The sequence below is a fragment of the Capricornis sumatraensis genome, chromosome 8 (assembly GCF_032405125.1).
Source record: "Capricornis sumatraensis isolate serow.1 chromosome 8, serow.2, whole genome shotgun sequence".
Lineage (NCBI taxonomy): Eukaryota > Metazoa > Chordata > Mammalia > Artiodactyla > Bovidae > Capricornis > Capricornis sumatraensis.
In genome coordinates this window covers 39,065,275-39,086,169 of record NC_091076.1, presented here as the reverse complement: position 1 = coordinate 39,086,169, position 20,895 = coordinate 39,065,275, and the positions used below count along the sequence as shown (strand labels likewise).

General features: G+C 38.4%; 1 protein-coding gene across 11 annotated transcripts in view; it reads left to right on the top strand.

The window, feature by feature from the left end:
* Positions 1–20,895, top strand: part of DLG2 (discs large MAGUK scaffold protein 2) — a 1,427,929-nt gene that overhangs the window by 504,488 nt on the left and 902,546 nt on the right. For 4 of the 11 annotated variants that reach the window (XM_068976938.1, XM_068976937.1, XM_068976934.1 and 1 more), the window contains exon 1: positions 16,609–16,713. The exons of the other annotated variants lie outside the window; for them this stretch is intronic. In XM_068976938.1, coding sequence (XP_068833039.1) covers positions 16,609–16,713 — 105 coding nt within the window. Of the gene's footprint in view, positions 1–16,608; positions 16,714–20,895 lie in introns of those variants that run through there. 11 annotated transcript variants of the gene reach the window in all.

Genomic DNA, 20,895 nt, shown 5'->3' with positions numbered 1-20,895 from the left:
TCTCTGCATCTGTAGTACTTACCCCTCCAGTTTCTTAACAAATGACTGTAAATATTCTTTCAATAATAAATATTCTTTTCTTATATATTTTTATTGCCTAAAGAACCAAACAGATATTTATCATCCTTGACCCCAAGAAGCCTTCTGTACTTTCTCCTTCCTGATAACATTCCTGATATTAATAGTAATGATAATAATGTTGGTGAGAGCCAACATTTATTTACTGTTATTTATTTAGCACTCTGTTCTAAGAAATGTTAAATATAAGTGATTCATTCAATCCTTGCAATGATCCCAGGAGACTGATAACATTATTGTTCGTTATTGTTATTATTCCCAATTTACAAGGGGGAAAACTGAGGCTTGGTGAGTAAAAATTATTTACTGAGTAATTTCTCCAAATTTACTCAGTAAATAATTAATACAATGGACACAGACCCATGCATCATTCTTCAGCAAGATTGTTTCATTATTTGCTCTTCCCTGCCTATAAGCTTTACTATAATCAGGAACAGTCTTCCTCGCCATACTATTTTTTTTTTTTTTAATCCAAGCTCCATTCCTTTGCTTTTCCATCTACCTTGCCTGTCCTAGTAATCCAAACTTATCTCTTATTGGCTCTTACCTGATCCCAGTTATCTCATCAGGTAAATTGGAAACCTCAAAGTCATTGTCAGTACTCCCCTCTCCGTTCATGTGAAATAGACCAATAAGGTATTTCTGAGTGTGTGTGTGTGTGTGTGTGAGAGAGAGAGTGTGTGTGTGTGTGTGTGTGAGAGAGAGAGAGAGAGAGAGAGAGAGAGAGAAATGAAGGAAAGAAAAGGAGAGGGGTAAAGATAATGGAGAAAGAGAAAAAAGAGGTAGGAATGGGAAAAGGTAGGGAAGGAGAGAGAGACGCAAACACTGACTAAGACATGTAGTTACTACTCAGTGGAGACTTACTGATTAGAGGGGAAAAATGAGAAAACAAACTTCCAAGGAGTTTTACTTTAGGGCCATTTTGATATCTTAAAAGAGCTGAGACAAAAGTGAGTCAGTAAAAAAAAATTATATATATATATATATATATATATAATGGTGTTAATGGAGCAAAATATTTTGAAGACCAATGCTTTAGTCCTGCCCCTGTCACTATCTAAATTGCATAATCATAGGCACATCATTCTGAGTCTCAGTTTCCTGTCTGTAAAATGGACACAAACATCCCAGCCTTGTAGGATTATTGTAAGAATCAAAGAAATACTTATATGATGAAGAAAATGTAATGAAGATCAGGTTCTTGAAATGCTTATGAACTATTAAAATGATAAATATCTGACTTATAGACAGACCTTAGAAATACACAGAAATAAAAATATGTTTAGGCAAAGAAGAAAGATAATAGCTAATGATTATTTATTGGGTGCTTATTTTCTGTTGGGTTTCTTTGGTGGCTGAGAGGTTAAAGAATCTGCCTGCAATGTAGGAAACCTGAGTTTGATCCCTGGGTCAGGAAGATCCCCTAGAGAAGGGAATGGCTACCCACTCCAGTATTCTTGCCTGGAGAACCTCATGGAGAGAGGGACCTAGCAGGCTGCAGTCCATAGGGTTGTAAAGAGTCGGACATGACTGAATCGACTTAGCACACACACACACTGTATAAATCCTGCTTTTCAAAACCTTGGAAAATAGGAGTTCATTAGGCATGTTGAAAGTGCGATTAAAAAGAATTTCTCTTTCCAACTGAGATTTTTCTGCTTAGCTGTACTTAAGCAGCTTGGAAATAAAAGATAATGTTAACCAAGTATCCTTCATGTTCTAGTTTATTCGGCAAGGCTTTCATTAAGATCAGAGTATCTTAACCTGTCATGTGATTAGTTTTTTCTAGGCTATTTACTAGAGTGGACCACAAGGCTAAGAGTACCATAAAAGCAAATTCACTCGGGAGAATTATGTTTTTTCCCTCTTGCATTCCTATCACAACAGGAGAAACCCTATCCGCCCCCCCCCCTTATATTTAATATGCCATGATTTTTAATAAGCGTCGTTGTGAAGCATCACTGGAAACCACCAGGAGGCCCTCAGCATTTCGGCCCTTGAGACAGCGCTGGGCTCTCTGCTAATGCTGCACAGACTGCAAGAACACAGGGCTGCAGGGACCTCAGAAGGGGGAGAGTTCCAGTAATCTGAGAAGGCTGAAAACACTGGTGATGGTAGTAAAGTGGTCATGCTGAGAAGAACTGAGAACGGTCCCCTGTCAGCTATTTATTGACAGTGTGTTCTGCCTGCCTGTTGTTCAGCCGCTTAGCATATCTTTTACCTCACTTTAAAGTGGTTGTGTTAATTCTGGCTGTCCATATGTTGTGTGGTTTTTGCAATAATCAAATTTATTCGTTTATCCAACATACATTCACGAAGCACCTATCTCATGCTAGACACTACATGTCGTTGTTGTTTTGTAGTTGCTAGGTCGTGTCTGACTTTTTTGTGACCCCATGAAAGTAACCAACCGGGCTCTTCTGTCCATGGGATTTTCCAGTCAAGAATACTGGAGTGGGGAGCCATTTCCCCCTCCACGGGACCCTCTCGACCCAGGGATCAAACCTGCATCTCCTGCATTGGCAGGCAGGCTCTTTAGCGCTGAGACCCCAGGGCAGCCCAGGTAATAAAATGATAAAGAACTCCTCTATCCATACTGGGGTGGTCCAACAGTAATCTAGAAGTCAAAAGATTTACATACTAGGTTCCATAAAAATCAGTGACAGAATGTTCTGATCAACGTGTAATGGGGGAAATGAATTCGGCTCCCTGGAGACAATGGGCAGTGTTTGAGATCTATTTGGTCGTCACAACTGGGGGAAGGGATGCTGCTGGTGTCTGGTGGGTATAGGCCAGGGAGACTGCTAAGCCTCCTGCAGTGCACAGTGGAACTGAGACTTGAAGGATAACTGGGAGAGAATTCTGGAGAAGAGGTGGGAGATTTGAGGCAGGGTGGCTAGCACTGACATGAGAAGGCACTCCCTCACATTTTAAGTACTGGGAGCAGGCCCATGGGGCTGGGGCACAGAGCCGGGGGAGATGGCACAAGATAACATTGGTGAAAAGTAGGGTTAGACCAGGAGGGTGACGATGAAGTGGATACTGTGGGCTCCTGAGATGAAGGCATCTGTCTAGAGCAACTGAGTGGAAGGACTGGGATTTACCGGATAAGTACATGAAAGAGAATCAGATTTGACGGGGAGGAACGGAGGATAAGAGCTCAGAGTTTGAAGGCGTTTAGTCTGAGATGTCTGTGAGATATTTGAGTGGAGATGACCAGCAGGCAGCAGGATATCCAATTCAGGAAAGAAATCTGGGCCAAGAATGTAAATTAGATATCCATTGGCAGACTAATATTTAAATGAGTGAAGAGAGAGAGGGTAAAAAGTAGAATGAAAGAATTCCTAGTTGCAAAAGTGCTTTGTCACACTAGAAAAATGCTTCACAAGTATAAGGAATTCCTGTTATTTATCAAGTGCAATGCTCTTAACATCCATCCATATATTTAACATCCATCCTTTTATTGAACAAACCTTTGCTCTCCTTTATTATATGCTATGTAGGTAATAAAGGTAACATTGTTATATGAAAGAAAGTGAAAGTCGCTCAGTCGTGTCTGATTCTTTGTGACCTCATGGACTATACAGTCCATGGAATTCTCCAGGCCAGAATATTGGAGTGGGTAGCCTTTCCCTTCTCCAGGGGATCTTCCAAGTCCAGGGATCAAACCCAGGTCTCCCATACTGCAGGCAGATTCTTTACCAGCTGAGCCACAAGGGAATATACCTATGTTATATAAGTAACGTGATTGGATCTGGGGGTATAGAGATAGATAAAATTGACACTTGCTCTCAAAAAGAGACAGAAAAGCAATTGGGGAAGACAGTAAATTCTTTTTTTTTAAACTTTTTGTGTATACTGGTGTCTATGTGCTTACAATGTTGTGTTACTTTCAGGTGTAAAGTGACTCAGTTATACATATACATCTATCTATTATTTTTCAAATTCTGTTCCCATTTAGGTCATTATATAATATTGAGCAGAGTGCCCTGTTCTTTACACTGGATCTTTGTTGGTTACAGTGAAGTATTTATGTCCTATAAATGAGTTTGTATAGCTTTCCTTCTGTCAGGAGAGTCCAGAGGAGAAGGGCTGAGGGCTCTTGAAGTGGGCAAAGATGAGGAAGACAGATTTGACCTGCCCTGTATTTCTATCCGTGTTAGTCCTAGCTTTAACACTGGCCTGAGGTTTACATGCTGTGACCTAGCATTTGGTAGAACTATGTTCAGACAAGACATGGTGTCCTGCCGGCTTCAGTCAGTTTCTCTGGGATCCTCTGCTTTCTGCCCCTTATCGACCTGGGCTTATGATTCCAAGAGCTTCCCGTGTAGCTCAGATGGTAAAGAATCTGCTTGCGATGCAGGAGTGAAAGTGAAGTTGCTCAGTCGTGTCTGACTCTTTGTGACCCCGTGGACTGTAGCCCGCCAGGCTCCTCTGTCCATGGGATTCTCCAGGCAAGAATACTGGAGTGGATTTCCATTTCCTTCTCCAGGGGATCTTCCCAACCCAGGGATCAAACCCAGGCCTCCTGCATTGCAGGCAGATGCTTTATCCTCTGAGCCACCAGGGAAGCCGGAGACCCAGGTTCAATCCCCCGGTCGGGAAGATCCCCTGGAAAAAGGAATGGTGACTCACTCTAGTATTCTTGCCTGGAGAATCCCAAGAACAGAGGAATCTGGCGGGCTACAGTCCATGGGGTCGCAGAGAGTCGGACAAGATATAGTGACTAACAGTACTGCTATGATTCCGAAGACTGCTCGGTGTATCGAGTAGCACTTAATCACAATCGCTGCATCTCTTAAGCACATAAGAAACATATCGACTGATCAAATATATAGCACAGTTCTCTGTGAAGTTTGGTGTCCCACAGGTCATGTCATGCCCTCTGGAATACTGTTGCATACAGTATAAATTCATGTTCTCTTTTATTTTGTTAAAGTCATATGACTGTTACCCCATCCAAAAAAAATGTCACTTTTCCTTAAAGAGGAGAACATGAGTCAGTCACATACGAGCTTTTGATAAGAGCCGTGGCCAAACTCACCAGAGATCTTTGGAAACACTGAAGATCTGGATAAATATACTAACATATGTTTCTGAAGTTTTCATACACTTTTATCTATTTTAGGCCCTAGTAATAAAAATAGTATCAAATGAACACTGAAAGACTCTATGTGGTTCCAGACACCGTGCGGACACTGACTATCCATTGGCTTCTCTCTTCTGATCCTACAGTTTAGTTGGGGAAACTAGAAATTAAAAAATAATAAATATATTCCAAATTAAGATAGGGAGAATGAACCTTAGGGGGATACACACTTAGACTGGGGTGTGATGGTAATCAGGAAAGACAAATCTGAAAGTACATAAATATTTACTGATCACTGGTCAAATGCATGTTAAACAGAGAACCAAAAGATGTGAATTTATCTTAGATCTTGCTTCTTTATTACGTTAGCTAGTTAGTGTTAGTCACTCAGTCTGTCCAACTCTTTGCGACCCCATGGACTATAAGCCGCCAGACTTCTCTGTCCATACTTAACTATTTAATGCTTACTTATTATATTAATACATTAAAATGAAATTAATTTCTCAAAGAAAAATAGTGATAACTGTGTGCTAGTCTCCAATCTAAAGTTTTACAAATATTAACTCATTTAATCCTCAACAATCCTATGAGGCAAGTACTGTTATAATCTCAAATTTACAGAGAAGCAACAGAAGCAAAGAGAAACTAAGGATCTTGTCCAAGGTTGTGTGGTTGGTATGTGGTGAAGCAAGCTAATGGTAGCTTCTGTGGTCCTATTTCTGTATCTGTAAATTGAAAATAATATCTTCATGGAAATAAGATGGCTGCTGCATGGGAAAGTAGTTTCCTAAGAAGTATGATAGTAGTTTTCTATCCTTATAATTTTAATAGCAATCACAATATCATTATTACAATGTAGGCTCTGAACTTGAAGTATTATGAGAAGAGAAAACCAGAAATTTTAAGATGAAGGGGCCCACCCTCAAGAGTTTACTCTCTTTCTAAAAAGATTATCAGCAAGGGCCATAATGCACATTTCAAAATCACATGGGATATTTTTAGTTTAAGGCCATACTTATAAATTCTTAGTTGAGAGAAAAAAGGAGATTATTGAGGATTAAAGTCTATCCATAAATCACTGAATTAGAGCCTCTGAAGGACATTTGAGGGATGATTGAGTCTAACTTCTGTATTTTTAGATGAGTGATTGGAGCTTGTCAAAGCAAAATGACAGAACCAAGTTCTTGCTGCTAATCAGGGCAAGAATCATAGCTAAGAGTAAAGCTCCTGGATATGATATCTCAGCTCTTTCCTCTGGTTGAACTTTTTCATATTCTTTGCTTTCCTTCCTGCAGGAAAGTCAGTGCTTTCTAACCACCTCCCCACCCTAGGGAGATGGATCAACCTATCAGATTATAACATTAAATGCTAACAGAAATCATTACTTTGGATAAAGCCCAGGAAAGTGAGACTTTCTGGTTATTTTTCTAGGAACTTTTTAAGGAAATTTTCAAAGTAGCTTCAATGATGTCTAATTGATATTCAATGAACTGTGCATATTTAAGATCTATAAATTGATGTTTTGACATATGAAACTATCCACTTATGATAATGAACATATCCTTCACCCTCAGAAGTTTCTTCGTACCTCTTTGTAATGCCTCCAGCCCACTCCCTCCCTCTGCCCATCGTACCTCCCCATCAGCAGTCTCTCCTTGCCATCCCTATAGGTCAGCCAACATTTCTTACAGTCTGTATAAATGGGACCATGCAGTATATGTCCTTTCTTCTTCTTTCATTCAACATGACTACTTTGAGATTCACCCATATGTTGTGGGTATCAATAGTTCATTCCGTTTTGGTGCTGAATATCATTCCTTTGTTTGGATATATCACAATTTACTTACCCACTCACTTGTTTCCAGCTTTTTACTATTACAAATTAGGCTGCTATAAATGTTTTTATATAAGCCTTCAAATCAGCATATACTTTCATTTGTCTTGGATAAATACCTAGGAGTAGTAGAATGGTTAAATCTTAGAAGGTACGTGTTTAACTTTTTAAGAACCCGTGAAACCATTCATATTCCCACCAGCAGTATATGAGGAGTCCAATATTATACATCTTAATGAATCATTGATATGGTCAGTTTTTTTTTTTAGTATTATTCCTTCTAATTGGAGTGTGGGAGTATTTTTATTTCTCTAATAATAGTGTTACTCTTTCACAGGCTCATTTGAGACATATTATCTTCATTTATGGTGTCTATTAAAATGCTTTGCTCCTTTTTAACTCTTTTATTATTAGCTTTGAGAGTTCCTCATATATTTTAGAAACAAATCCTATATTAAATATATAGTTTGTAACTTTGCTTGCATTTTCTGACTTGTCTTTTCATTCTCCTGACAATGTTTCATGGAACAGAAAATTTCCATTTGTCAGTGTCCAATTTTTCAATTATTTTTCTCTTATGGTTGTGCTTTTGGTGTCGTATCTAACACCAAATATCTTTAGATCACAAAGATATTCTGTGTTTTAGAAGTTCCATTTTAGGCTTTATATGTAGTTCTATATTCTATCTTGAGTTTTTATGTAGTAAGAGGTATACATCAAAGTTTGTTAGTTTGCATATGGGTATCTAATTATTGTGCCAACATTTGTTGAAAAGATTACCTTTTCTTTAATGAATTGCCTTTGCACTTTTGTTGAAAATCAGTTGGCTACAGGTGTGTGGGTTGATTCCTGGAGTTTCTAGTCTGTTGTGTACATGCTAAGTTGCTTCAATCATGTCTGACTCTTTGCTACCCCATGGACTGTAGCCCTCCAGGATCCTCTCTCCATAGGATTCTCCAGGCAAGAATACTGGAGTGGGTTGTCATTTCCTCCTCCAGGGAATCCTCTCGACCCAGGGATCAAATCTGAGTCTCTTTTGTCTCCTGCATTGGCAGGTGGCTTCTTTACCACTGGTGTCACTTGGAAAGACTTATTCTATTCCACTGATCTGTTTATCTGTTCACGAGTGCCGAGTTGTTTGATTACCTTTAGCTGTACAATAAGTCTAGAAAACAGGTAATATTGTTTCTCTGATTTTATTTTTATTTTTCAAAGTTGTTTTGGCTAGTCTAGATTCTTTGGCTTTCCCTATAATTTTAGAATCAGCTTGTACGTTTCTCTGAAACAAACAAATAAGCAAACAGATAACCTTGTAGGGGTTTTGATTGGGTATGCATGGTACTGAACCTATAATTTTCAGTGTATGACATCTTAACAATATTGAGTCTTATTACCCAGGAACTTCATGTGTCTCTCCATTAGTATGTCTTTAATTTCACTGAGGAAAGGTTTGTGGTTTTCAGTGCACATGGCTTATAAATATTTTATAAAGTGTATCCCTAAGTTTTTTATGTTTATAACCTTATGGTAAATAGTATTATCGTTTTATTTTTCATTTATTTATTGCTGGTAAAGAGAAATAAATTGGTTGTTGTATACTGATCTTATGTTCTGCTATTTTGCTAAGCTCACTTATAAATTCTGAAGTTTAGATTCCAGATTTTCTACATAGACAGTTATGTCAAAAGTAAAGAAAGATACTTTTATTTTTTTCTTTTCCAACATTTTTTCTTGACCTGTTTAACTGTCTAGAACCTTTCAGATAGAAAGGTTCTAGAATGCTGAACAGAAATAGTAAGAAGGGGCATCCTTATTTTGTCCTGAGAGATTTTTTTCCTTTCCTTAACCAGGAATTGATATTGGTTTTTGCAAAGTGTTTTCTTTGTGCCTATTGAGCACAGGTTTTTTTCCTTTCTTCTTTTTTTCTTTAGATGTTTGTAATATGGTGAATTATATTAGGTCATTTTTAAGGGTTAAACCTACTTGATTATGATGTATTACTCCCTTTATATGTTATTGGATTCAGTTTGCTAAAATTTGTTTAGAATTTTTTTTCATATATATTAATGAGGGCATGGGCTTCCCTGGTGGCTCAGTGGCAAAGAACAGGCCTTTCAAGCAGGAAATGTGGGTTCAATCCCTGGGTCAGGAAGGTCCCCTGGTGAATGAAATGGCAACCCACTCCAGTATTCTTGCCTGGGAAATCCCGTGGACAGAGGAGCCCGGTGGAATACAGTCCATGTTGTAGCAAAAATGTCAGATATGATGGAGCAACAAAGCAGCAATGAGGGCATGTGAATATTTGCTTTTCTTCTAATACTTTCATCTAGTTTGGTACCAAGCTATTGATGGCCTCAAAAAAAAAAAAAAAAAAAAAGCAACTTGTATTTTTTTTCCTCTTCAGTTCTCTGAAAAAATTTATGTAGAATTAATGTTTTTTTTTTTTTTTTCTTAAATGGAATTCATCAGAAGGCATCTGGTCCTGGAGTTTCCTGGGGGTTAAGTTTTTAATTAAAAATAAAAACTTTGTTAGAAATATGGCATGGCTATTTAGATTACTTATTTTTCTGGAGTGAACTTTAGTAGCTTAAAACTCTCAAGGAATTGTTCCATATATGAGGTCAAATATATTGGTATAAAGTTGTTTCCAAGATTTCCTTATTAGACCTTCCATGGCTATAGGATCTGTAGTGATGCTACACTCATTTCTAAGCTTGAAAATTTTTCTTTTTTTCATTAGTCTTGCTAACAGGTTTTCAATTGTATTGATACTCTCAAAGAAGTAGCTGTTAGTTTTATTTTTTTCTATTTTTCCCTTTTCTTCTGTCTTATTTGGCTTCAATTTGATAGATTCTTTTTTTATTTTAATAAGGTATAAGCTGAGATCATTAATGTAAGACTTTCTTTCTTTTCAAATATAAGTGTTTAGTGATGTATAGTGTTAGTTGCTCAGTCATGTATGATTCTTTGTGAGCCTGTCTACTAGCATGCCAGGCACCTCTGTCCATGGGATTCTCTAGGCAAAAATACTGCAGTGGGTAGCCATCCCCTTCTCCTGGGGATCTTCCTGACCCAGGGATCAAACTCAAGTCTCTTGCATTGCAAGCAGATTCTTTACTATCTAAGCTACCACAGAAAATTTATTATTTCCTTCAGTCAGTTCAGTTCAGTAACTCAGTCATGTCAGACTATTTGCCACCCCATGGACTGCAGCATGCCAGTCTTCCCTGTCCATTACCAACTCCGAGAGCTTGCTCAAACTCTTGTCCATCGAGTCAGTGATGCCATCCAGCTATCTCATCCTCTATCATCCCCTTCTCCTCCTGACTTCAGTCTTTCCCAGCATCAGTGCCTTTTCCAATGAGTCAGTTCTTTGCATCAACTGGCCAAAGTATGGGAGTTTCAGCTTCAACATCAGTCCTTCCAATCAATATTCAGGACTGATTTCCTTTAGGATTGACTGGTTGGATCTCCTTGTAGTCCAAAGGAGGCTCAAGAGTCTTCTCTAACACCACAGTTCAAAAGCATCAGTCCTTTGATGCTCAGCTTTCTTTGTAGTACAACTCTCAATCCACACATGACTACTGGGAAAACCATAGCCCTGACTAGATGGACCTTTTTTGGCAGAGTAATGTCTCTGCTTTTTAATATGCTGTCTAGGTTGGTCATAGCTTTTCTTCCAAGGAACAAGCATCTTTTAATTTTATGGCTGCAGTCACTACCTACAGTGATTTTGGAGCCCCCCCAAAATAAAGTCTGTCACTGTTTCCATTGTTTCCCCATCTATTTGCCATGAAGTGATGGGACTGGGTGCCATGATCTTAGTATTTTGAATGTGGAGTTTTAAGCCAACTTTTTCACTCTACTCTTTCACATTCATCAAGAGGCTCTTTAGTTCCTCTTTGCCTTCTGCCATTAAGGGTGATGTCATCTGAGTATCTGGGGTTATTGATTTCTCCCAGCAGTCTTGATTCCAGCTTGTGCTTCATCCAGCCTGGCATTTTGCATGATGTACTCTACATATAAGTTAAATAAGCAGGGTGACAGCATACAGCCTTGATGTACTCCTTTCCCGATTTTCAACCAGTCTGTTGTTCCATGTCCAGTTCTAACTGTTGCTTCCTGACCTGCATACAGATTTCTCAGGAGGCAGGTCAGGTGGTCTGGTATTCCCATCTCTTTCAGAATTTTCCACAGTTTGTTGTGATCCAGTCAAAGGTTTTGGCATAATCAATAAAGCAGAAGTAGATGTTTTTTTGGAACTCTCTTGCTTTTTTGATGATCCAGTGGATGTTGGCAATTTGATCTCTGGTTCCTCTGCCTTTTCTAAGTCCAGCTTTAACATCTGGAAGTTCATGGTTCACGTACTGTTGAAGCCTGGCTTGGAGAATTTTGAGCATTACTTTGGTAGTGTGTGAGATGAGTGCAATTGTGCAGTAGTTTAAACATTCTTTGGCATTGCCTTTCTTTGGGATTGGAATGAAAACTGACCTTTTCCAGTCCTGTGGCCACTGCTGAGTTTCCAAATTTGCTTGCGTATGGAATGCAGCACTTTCACAGCATCATCTTTTAGAATTTGAAATAGCTCAGCTGGAATTCTATCACTTCTACTAGCTTTGTTCATAGTGATGCTTCCTAATGCCCCCTTGACTTCTCATTCCAGGATATCTGGCTCTAGGTAAGTGATCACACCATCTTGGTTATCTGGGTCATGAAGATCTTTTTTTGTGTATAGTTCTTCTTTCCTTAAGTACTGCTTTAAGGGCATCCAAAAATGTTGATACATTGTAGTTTTATTTCATTCAGTTCAAAATGCATTCTCACTTACTTTTGATTTCTTCTTTGGCCAGTAGGTAATTTAAAAGTGTGTTATTTGCTTGTCAAATATTTTGGGAATTTTCAGAAATTGTTGTGTTGTTGAAATAATTTTACTATGGAAAGAGAATATATTTTCTTTGGCCTGAATTCTTTTAAATTTATTATAATTTGATCTATGGCTCAGAATATGCTCTATCTTGGTAAATGTTCCATGAGCACTTGTGAAGATTGCTGTTGTAGGGTGGAATGTGTTTTTAAAGTTGCATACTCAGTCACTTCAGTCATGTCTGACTCTTTGCAACCCTATGAACTGTAGCCCTCCAGGCTCCTCTGTCCATAGGACTCTCCAGGTAAGATTACTATAGTGGGTTGCCATGTCCTCCTCCAGGGAATCTTCCTGACCCAGGGATTGAACCCACAGTTTCTGCAGGTGGATTTTTTAACTGCTGAGCCACCAGGGAAGTCCAGGTTTTTTAAAGGTATATTAGCTTAAATTGATGGATGGTTTCATAAAGGTTTTACATATCCTTATAGACAGTAACTGCTTAGTATATTAATTATTCAGAGCAGTATATTGAAAACTTCAATTATAATTATGAATTTGTCTATTTCCCCTATTGCTTTGTTTTCTACAGAAAACCATTTCTGTATCCTCAATTCAGCAAGTTCACTGGGTTCCAACTGGATCCCATTTTTCTGTGATGTGGCCTAGACATTCAAGGTGGTCAACGGGGCAGTCACAGGACTTATCTTGTTTGTTTCCTATCTCCCAGAGTTCACTGATGTTTCTTCTCTGTCCATATTTGGCTCATTGTTTCATATATTTTGTTCAGTTTTTTTTTTCAGATAGAAATGTAAATCATTGCTCCATTTCTGTTGTCACGAAGTTATATTTAAGCCAGGCCCAGCAGAAAGCTTTCAAATACAGACCTGTTTGAGCATGGCAATACGACCAGATAAACAGTACTTTTAACATTCTGAGTCCATTAGTCTAATTTAGAGGTATTTCAATATTATGGACATATGGCCTAGTGACTGAGGATTTAACAGAAAATAGTAGCCCATACATATCAGGCATTGTGCTCACAAGAAGAAAATATGTATAACATTCTACTCTGTGGGCAGAGGTAAATGCATACTGAGGGGCAGTTGGAAATAAGTAGAGAATTGACATTATATAATATTTATCTTTTTATCTTAGTGCTTACTTAGCACATAGTAGAGCTCAATAAATGTTTGTTAAACTGCGCCAAATTGAATTACATCAAATATTAGATCAGGTTAAGACTCCTGGTGGACTCCACTTGAATATCGAAGGTAATAGAGTTTAGAACTTACAGAAGTGATTGGGTATGAGTAAAAAACATGATATATGTACTGAATAAACAAAAAAGCAATATGACTGAAACGACTGAGCCCCCTAAACCCTCCAAGTGAAGTGAAGTCTCTCAGTCGTGTTCGAGTCTTTGCGACCCCATGGACTGTAGCCTACCAGGCTCCTTTGTCCATGGGATTTTCCAGGCAATAGTACTGGAGTGGATTGCCATTTCCTTCTCCAGGGAATCTTCCCAACCCAGGGATTGAACCCAGGTCTCCCGCATTGTAGACAGATGCTTTACCGTCTGAGCCAGCAGGGAAGTCCCTAAACCCTCCAAAGTATATCAATATTCTTATCTTCAAGAGTAAGGAATAAATATATGACATTTACTCTCTCATGAGATTTAGTTTCACTGAATTCATGCACACTGATGCTCTAAGAATTGGTTAAAGCTAAGATTGATTAGCATTAAGAACAGGAAGCTACTGACATTTTATTCAAGAATAATAATTGTATTCAATAGTTGTTACTTGACTCCAATAACAATCATGAAATAGCCAAAGTGTTAGTTGCTCAGTTGTGTCTGACTTTTCGTGACCCCATGTACTATAGCCCACCAGGCTCCTCTGTCCATGGAATTCTCCAGGCAAAAATACTTGAGTGGGTTGCCATGCTCTTCTCCAAGGGATCTTCCTGACTCAGGGATCCAAGTCAGGTCTCTTGCATTGCAAGTGGATTCTTTATCATCTGAGCCTTGGGGTCATGGTTTTTCTTTTTTTCCCCGAAACAACTAGTAATGATCTTTCCCACTCTGACCCTTTATTCTAGCTCTTCTTCTTGAGGAACCTGTCTCTGCAAGTCCAAATTATACCCTAACTTCAATCTCTAGCCAAGTGCTAAATCCTCTATGAAGCTGCCCTAATTTTCCCTAATTTTCCTAGTTGATGTAACTTTTCTTTTTCATTATTTTATAAATAGTTTATACCAGCTCTTCTATGACACCTGCCCCTTTTTAACTTGTCTTTTTTGTTATTTGTGCCCATGTATCATCCTTTCAATTAAACTCTAAGCTCCTTAAAAACAAAAATCAACATCTGATATATCCATTTGCCCATAATACAGTGAAAAAATGTAGCTCATGGGAGGTACTTGATATACTTCTTGGATCAATAAGTGAATAAATGCATGATTCCGAGAGGGTTTTTCATGTAGAGTTTCTACATGCAGACTGTGGATTCTCTACCTTTTGGCCAACGAGTAAGGAAAGAAGAATCTTTTAAACGATGCTGCTTAAATGAAAAACACAAGAAGGACTCTGATAAACAATAGGTAGAAGAAGTCCAAGGCAGGACAGAAGACCCAGAGACTGAGGTCTGGAGTAACGATGAATATTTGTTCAGGGTATTCAGAAAGCATATTTTGGAGGGCCACTTAGAAAACAACTTTTATTTTCCTCTTGTTTGATCGGAAATACACATACCTGCTAGTGAAGGAGCACTTTCTGGGAGTTGGGGGCTGGCTGGTCGACTGTACGAGGAAGGAGCATGTGGCTGGGGCAGATGGGAGAGTATAGGGCCAGCGGAGGAGGGCCTGTGGGTGTGAGCTGAACAGAAGAACACCATGAATGGGGGAAGAGAAGGCTGCTAGAATTGATACCTAAAAACAAATTGTCTAATGGCAGGAGCCTTCTGGTGTGTACTCATGAAATATTAAGGAAAAGCAGCCTCCTTGCAAATTAGCCCAGGTAGAAATTTTGAAAGATCAGTTCTACCTGCAATTCCTTCAGTTCAGAATTGAAAAATAAATGAGATAAGAGGCAAACTTTGCCTTTGAGACTCGCACACAGCAAGGTCATTAGTATGAACTCACCCACCATCACCAGGGTACAAATGCAGAAAATCTAGGTAACCCAAATCATGCAGCTCTTCTAAAAATAATACAGCCAAAAATCCTTCATTTATGTTATCACGCTGTTTTCTACAATTTGTACCTTGTTTTACACTCCTTGGATTTTCTAGGTCAATTAAAAGCACAAGTTACTCATCAGGCTACGTATTGCCCTCAGCTTACCCCTTACTCCTAAAAAGACATGAATAGATATCCCCATTGTTGGCTGTGTAATTAGTCCTGAGAACATAAATTCCTTTGGAACTTGAAAGTGCTTAGTGCCTTACAAGGTGCATTATCCCTTGCCTCAGTGATCTCACAGTCTAAGGGCTAGTGGAGCCGCACGTTACCTTGTGGGCTCCTGTCTTAAGGGAAGGAACATTCAAAGTATGTTGCTCTATGCTGTTGTTCAGTTTTTACTTAGGTTCAACTTACACCTTTTGTTGGGCTTCCCAGGTGGCTCAGTGGTAAAGAACCTGCCTGCCAATGCAGAAGATGCCGATTCAATCCCTGGGTCAGGAAGATCCTCTGGAGAAAAGAATGGCTACCCACTCCAGTATTCTTGCCTGGAAAATTCCATGGAGGGAGGATCCTGGGGGGCTATAGTCCAGGGAGGAGGGGTGTTGCGAAAAGTTAGACACAACTGAATGACTGAGCCTTCCTACATACCTTTTTGCTAAAGTGTGCAAGCAACTTCTTTTGAATTAACATATTCCAGTGATGTGTAGCCCACTTGCAGGTCCCTGGAATATTTGAAGGTTCACTTTTCCTGTCATTGTTTATGTAAATTCTACCTAGAAGAAGAACTAAATGTGCCTTTTACCTAACATATGAAACAATAGAAAGGTCTTCTAATTACTCTTGGATTTTAAGATAAATTATTGACTCCTGTTGTACTCAAAGATTTTCTAGCTAGTTTTTAGAAATAACCCTAGCAAAATAACTGCAGTTAATAAAGGCAGTAATAACCTATAGATGAAAAATATATCACATCTAGATCATAGCTAAACTGAGATAAAAATTGGACATATTAAATGACACTGTGAGAAGGCACGTATTTCACACAGAGCAGACAAGTGTAGACACCAGCCTGTGTGTGTGTGTGTGTGTGTGTGTGTGTGTGTGTGTGTGTGTGTGTGTACACCCCACTCCCTTCAATTTTACTACTTTTCACAAGCTATTCAAATTCTACCTCCGGGGCCTGCCACCCAAATCTTCTGGTGGAAATATTTTTTTTTTTACATTTCTCTCCCTCCTACTTCTTTCCCCCCACACACTTATGGTATGTGCAGTTTCGCCAGATCCGTGTAAAGACAGGGCAACACTGATGGGATTGCTTTTCACAAGTGTGGGAACGAAAATCCTTCCCAATGAAAACATCTGTCTCTGTTCAAGTCATGCCCAGTTATCCCCCAAAAGAAATGTTCTGATTAACTTTTTTTTTGAAAGTCTTAAGATAGCAGTTTGTGTAGCAGATCTAATTAAGAAGTTTATGTAACAGATCTGCAGGGTTTTTTTTTTTTTTTTCCCTTCCTTCTTCAACTGGGTTCTTTGAGCTCAGTTTGAGTGTTACTAGCTTTCGCCATGCAGCGGCCAAGTGCTTCTCGGGCTGAAAATTATCAGCTTCTGTGGGATACTATTGCTTCTTTAAAACAATGTGAACAAGCTATGCAACATGCATTTATTCCGGTAAGGGACATTTCCTTTTATTTTCCTAGAGACTCTTTCACTTTCCTGCTATTTCTTGCTTTATAGCTATAGGTAAAATGCATATATTCTATGCATTTAAAGATGTGGTATCTTCTTTGTAGTTCTTGTTTGAGAAAAATATGTCTTTTTTTGCTCTGTATGAAATCTGAATGATTAAAGGGTTAAATATTGATTGGTGAGAAAAATGAACAGTGGTCCAGGGAAACTTACCCTACTGAAGAGAGTTTCTAATAGTAACAAGTAGTAGAAAAAGGGCGCAAGATTGATATGCTTCATATTAACATTTGAAACAGTCTACAGTATGTATTTCCTGGCTGGTTCCCCCAAACGCACTTAGAATGGCTTGAATATCTTTTTGCAGTGGGATTGATACTTAGATCAGGAAGCCAAAAGTTAGTTTTATATTCTGATTCTTTGCTTAGCCAAGTAAAATCTACCATAAAGCCTCTCCCTGAAAAGTGTGTCTGTTCCTTTAGAAAAGTAGCGATACTCTACTTAGAGATTTGTAAAGATGGTTTAGAAATTTGTATTTTGAAAGTGCATAGACACATAAGGTGCATTAATAAGTGAGTGAGTGTCACTGTGTTTTCCACTGCAGATATAATGTCTGTGCTTATAATGATCAAACCAGAAGAACAGGCTGGCTACATTTGATAGGCTGAGGTGGGCTGAATGGGACCTGCAAGAAGAATATAGAAATACGTGATTCTTTAAGTAGATCTTTTTTTGAAGGATTGAGATAATCTATTAAAAATAAGAGAACACTCTTTAAAATTAAGACCTGCAAAGAGTTATTTGGAATTCCTTAAGAAAAACATTATTTATGACCTAGAGTTGGTTTCAGTCTTCTTTGAAATACAAGTTGTTTTCAACTGACTCAAGTTAGATTTCATTATGTTTTCCTCGGTAACTGAGGAATCACCTGTTTTAAAGATTTAAAGTTCTCCTCATTGAATACTGTTTTCTGGTTGGATCTCTGTAAGTTTATCTTAATTGTCGAGGACATAAGACATAGTTTTTGCAAGGGTTTAAACCATTCTTGGTGGGAAGCTTTCTAAATCAGATAAAGTTATAATTATTCTACTTTGAGCTGGACTCTGCTGTGTAAAGTTTGCTTCTCCTATCTTTATTAAACTCATCCTCCTTTGTTTTCTCGTGGAGGTTATGATACCCCTGGTGAAGCTCAGGTGTCTCCTCCTTTGTAGAACTTTCTCTGGCTAGACAGAGCTATTTTCTCCTATCTCAATTCCTTGAGATCTCAGTCACCTCCCATCTATCAACCAAATTATTTAATTGTATTTTCTTGCAATTGTATTTTCTTTCTTGTATTATATTGCAACTTCTTGGAGTTAAGGAGAAAGGAAAAATACATTCGAAAAAGGAAGCAATATTTGTTGGTTTTTTGTTTCGTTTTGTTTGCAACTTCTTGGAGTTAAGGAGAAAAGAAAAATACGTTTGAAAAAGGAAGCAGTATTTGTTGGTTTTTTGTTTTCATGTATCAAACTCCTTGAATATAGGTTGTATCTATTCCTAGGGTCTACCATAGTGCTTAGCACAACAGAGCGCTTGGTGAGCATGGGCGGAATGAATGAAATCAACGGAGTGTCTCCAGTTCCATCATTTCTAGTTACTACACGGCAGTTTTCATCACCAGCTTTGTCTATACTGACTTCATGAAATTGTTTCTACTCAAATACATCTGGAGATAACAATAAACCCTGACTGAAGCCCTGCAGTGGCTGCGATGGTGGGAGTGTAATGTGTTAGTGCAGAAGATGGACCTTTCTGGGGAAAAATAGACTTGGTTTCGGTTACTGTAGCCCATGGGCTACTATTCTTCCATTCTCGTGCCTGGGCCCCCATATTGCAGACATTTACATAGGCATATTCAAGTTCTATTCATATTTTCTTCATTTGACTCTTCTACATCTTTTCCTAACAATATTAGGAATTTGCCAATCTCTCAAATCTTCTCAGATTGCTTCCAAGTCTTGCATTAAATGTATCATTATGTCATCATAATTTTATGAGGACTACTTTTAGAAAGCATAGCCATTGTTAAAATATTGCTACCAGTTGAAAATAATTCTGTTTAAACTGAACCTCTATTTAGTTTTAGAATATATAATTTAGATCTCAGGAAGGAGCTTCATTTATTCCATATTTTATGTACTTTTTAAACCCAGTGATATGCATTTCATACACACACACACATTTACACACATATACATAACTGAGTGTGTGACATTCTTGGCTAATGAGACCCTTCATTTTTTAGGATATCCAGCTATATTCTTAAACTACACATCTTCACAATGATGCATTAAGCATATTAAGGGAATTAAAAACTATATTGACATAATTATCTTCTTTAAAATAGATTTGTTGCCTTTTAAAATGAAACACTGAGAGATGAAAGATATTTAGGAAGTGTAGACATACTTTGATGTAGCTGATCTTAGAAACACTGACCTGAAATCTTCACAAGCTGTCTGTGCATCTCCTGTAAATGTGGATTACTAACACAGCATTAGAATACGGGGCCACCTGGCTCGTCTGGATCATCTCTCACACTCACAATAAGCCATAGATCACAAGCAGTGTTTCAGCCAGTGCAGTTGTGTACTAATAATAAACCTTACATAAAATCTCAAGATATAATCTTCCCAAGAGAACCTCCATGTGCAACCTAAAATACACGTTGGAGAGAGGAAACACAGGATAAAGCCTGAAAGTGCACGCCAACTTGTCTCACCATCGCTTTGGCAGACACTGCCTTACCCCTTGCCCAGCTGGAACTTTACTGTCTTTTGCTGAAATGCACAAAACTGGTTTTCCTTGTGCTGCTAGCCACCGTGTTTGGTTTTGGTCTCATGTGAAGGTCATGCAGATTGCCAAGCACTGGTTGAAATGCTAAAATGGTTACATCAGCAGAACCCCTGATGATACTTATATGGAATTCTGCCCACCAGGAATTTTCAAATGGACCTTGTTGAGTGCCTTAAGTACCCATGAATTGCTCTAAGAATAAAGGGCTGCCAAGCTTCATGGATCTCCGTTGGGTTATGAAGATCAAACAGAATTTGATGATGAAGGAAGAGGGCAAGTAAAAAGGAATCATAAAGATGTTTACAAATTGTGTAAAGATGGTTCATTTTCCATCTGATCTTTCGTTCAACCAGTATTTATCAAATATATTTTATGTATCAGAAATTATGTAATGTGCCAGGGCAGATAGCAATAAACAGCATGAGTTCAAACCCTACCTTGAGGGCATTTAGATTCAAGTGGATGAGACAAACATTAAATGAACAATTACATATATATCTGTACCACACACTTGAATACTGTCTTGTGTGAGTTGTTCATAGTATTTGTCACAATTGTAATTTAATATTGCACATGTACATACACAGATATATGTAATATACATCTATTATCAAAACAGTATAGCAATTATACATATTTTGCAAAGCCACTGCAAACTAAGCAAATAAATCATTCTTTGCCAAATATTTAGTCTTGAAATGCACATTAATTTCTTTAGCAAACAATTAGTACATCCTTTCTGACACATCCCAGACTTGGTACTTGAGTATAAAAGCAATAGTAAATGCTGAGCACCTATCGTGTGTCACGTACTGTTCTAAGTCCTTCACATATATTTCATCCAATTCTGTCAACAACTCTCTGATGTGGGCACTGTCATTTCCACTTTACAAAATTTACAGAGGTTAAGTAACTTCCTCCTGATAACACAGCTAATAAATGGAAAGGCCAGACCTTGAAACTAGTTATCTGGCTCCAGAGCTCATTTTTTTAATGGGTTCACTCGAATAAGGGGAAAATCACTGAAACCAAAACAACTGCTGCATAGCATGCTGAAAGCAGCAATCGAGGGATATACAAACCACAGTAAATGCAGCAAGGTGGACGTGACCCATGTGCTTGAATGGAGAGGAAAGATGACCGAGGAATAATAAAAAGAGGAGAGAGGGCTTGAGATGGTTTTAAAACAGTGGTTTGTCAGGTGAAGAAATGAGTGAGGCTGCCACAGTAGGTGTGAAGGCCCTGAGGCACGAAAGAATAGCATGGAGTGAGGCATATTCATCAGTTTTCCTCGAGTCCTCATCTTCCTCTTTGAGCATTCAGAAGGAATAT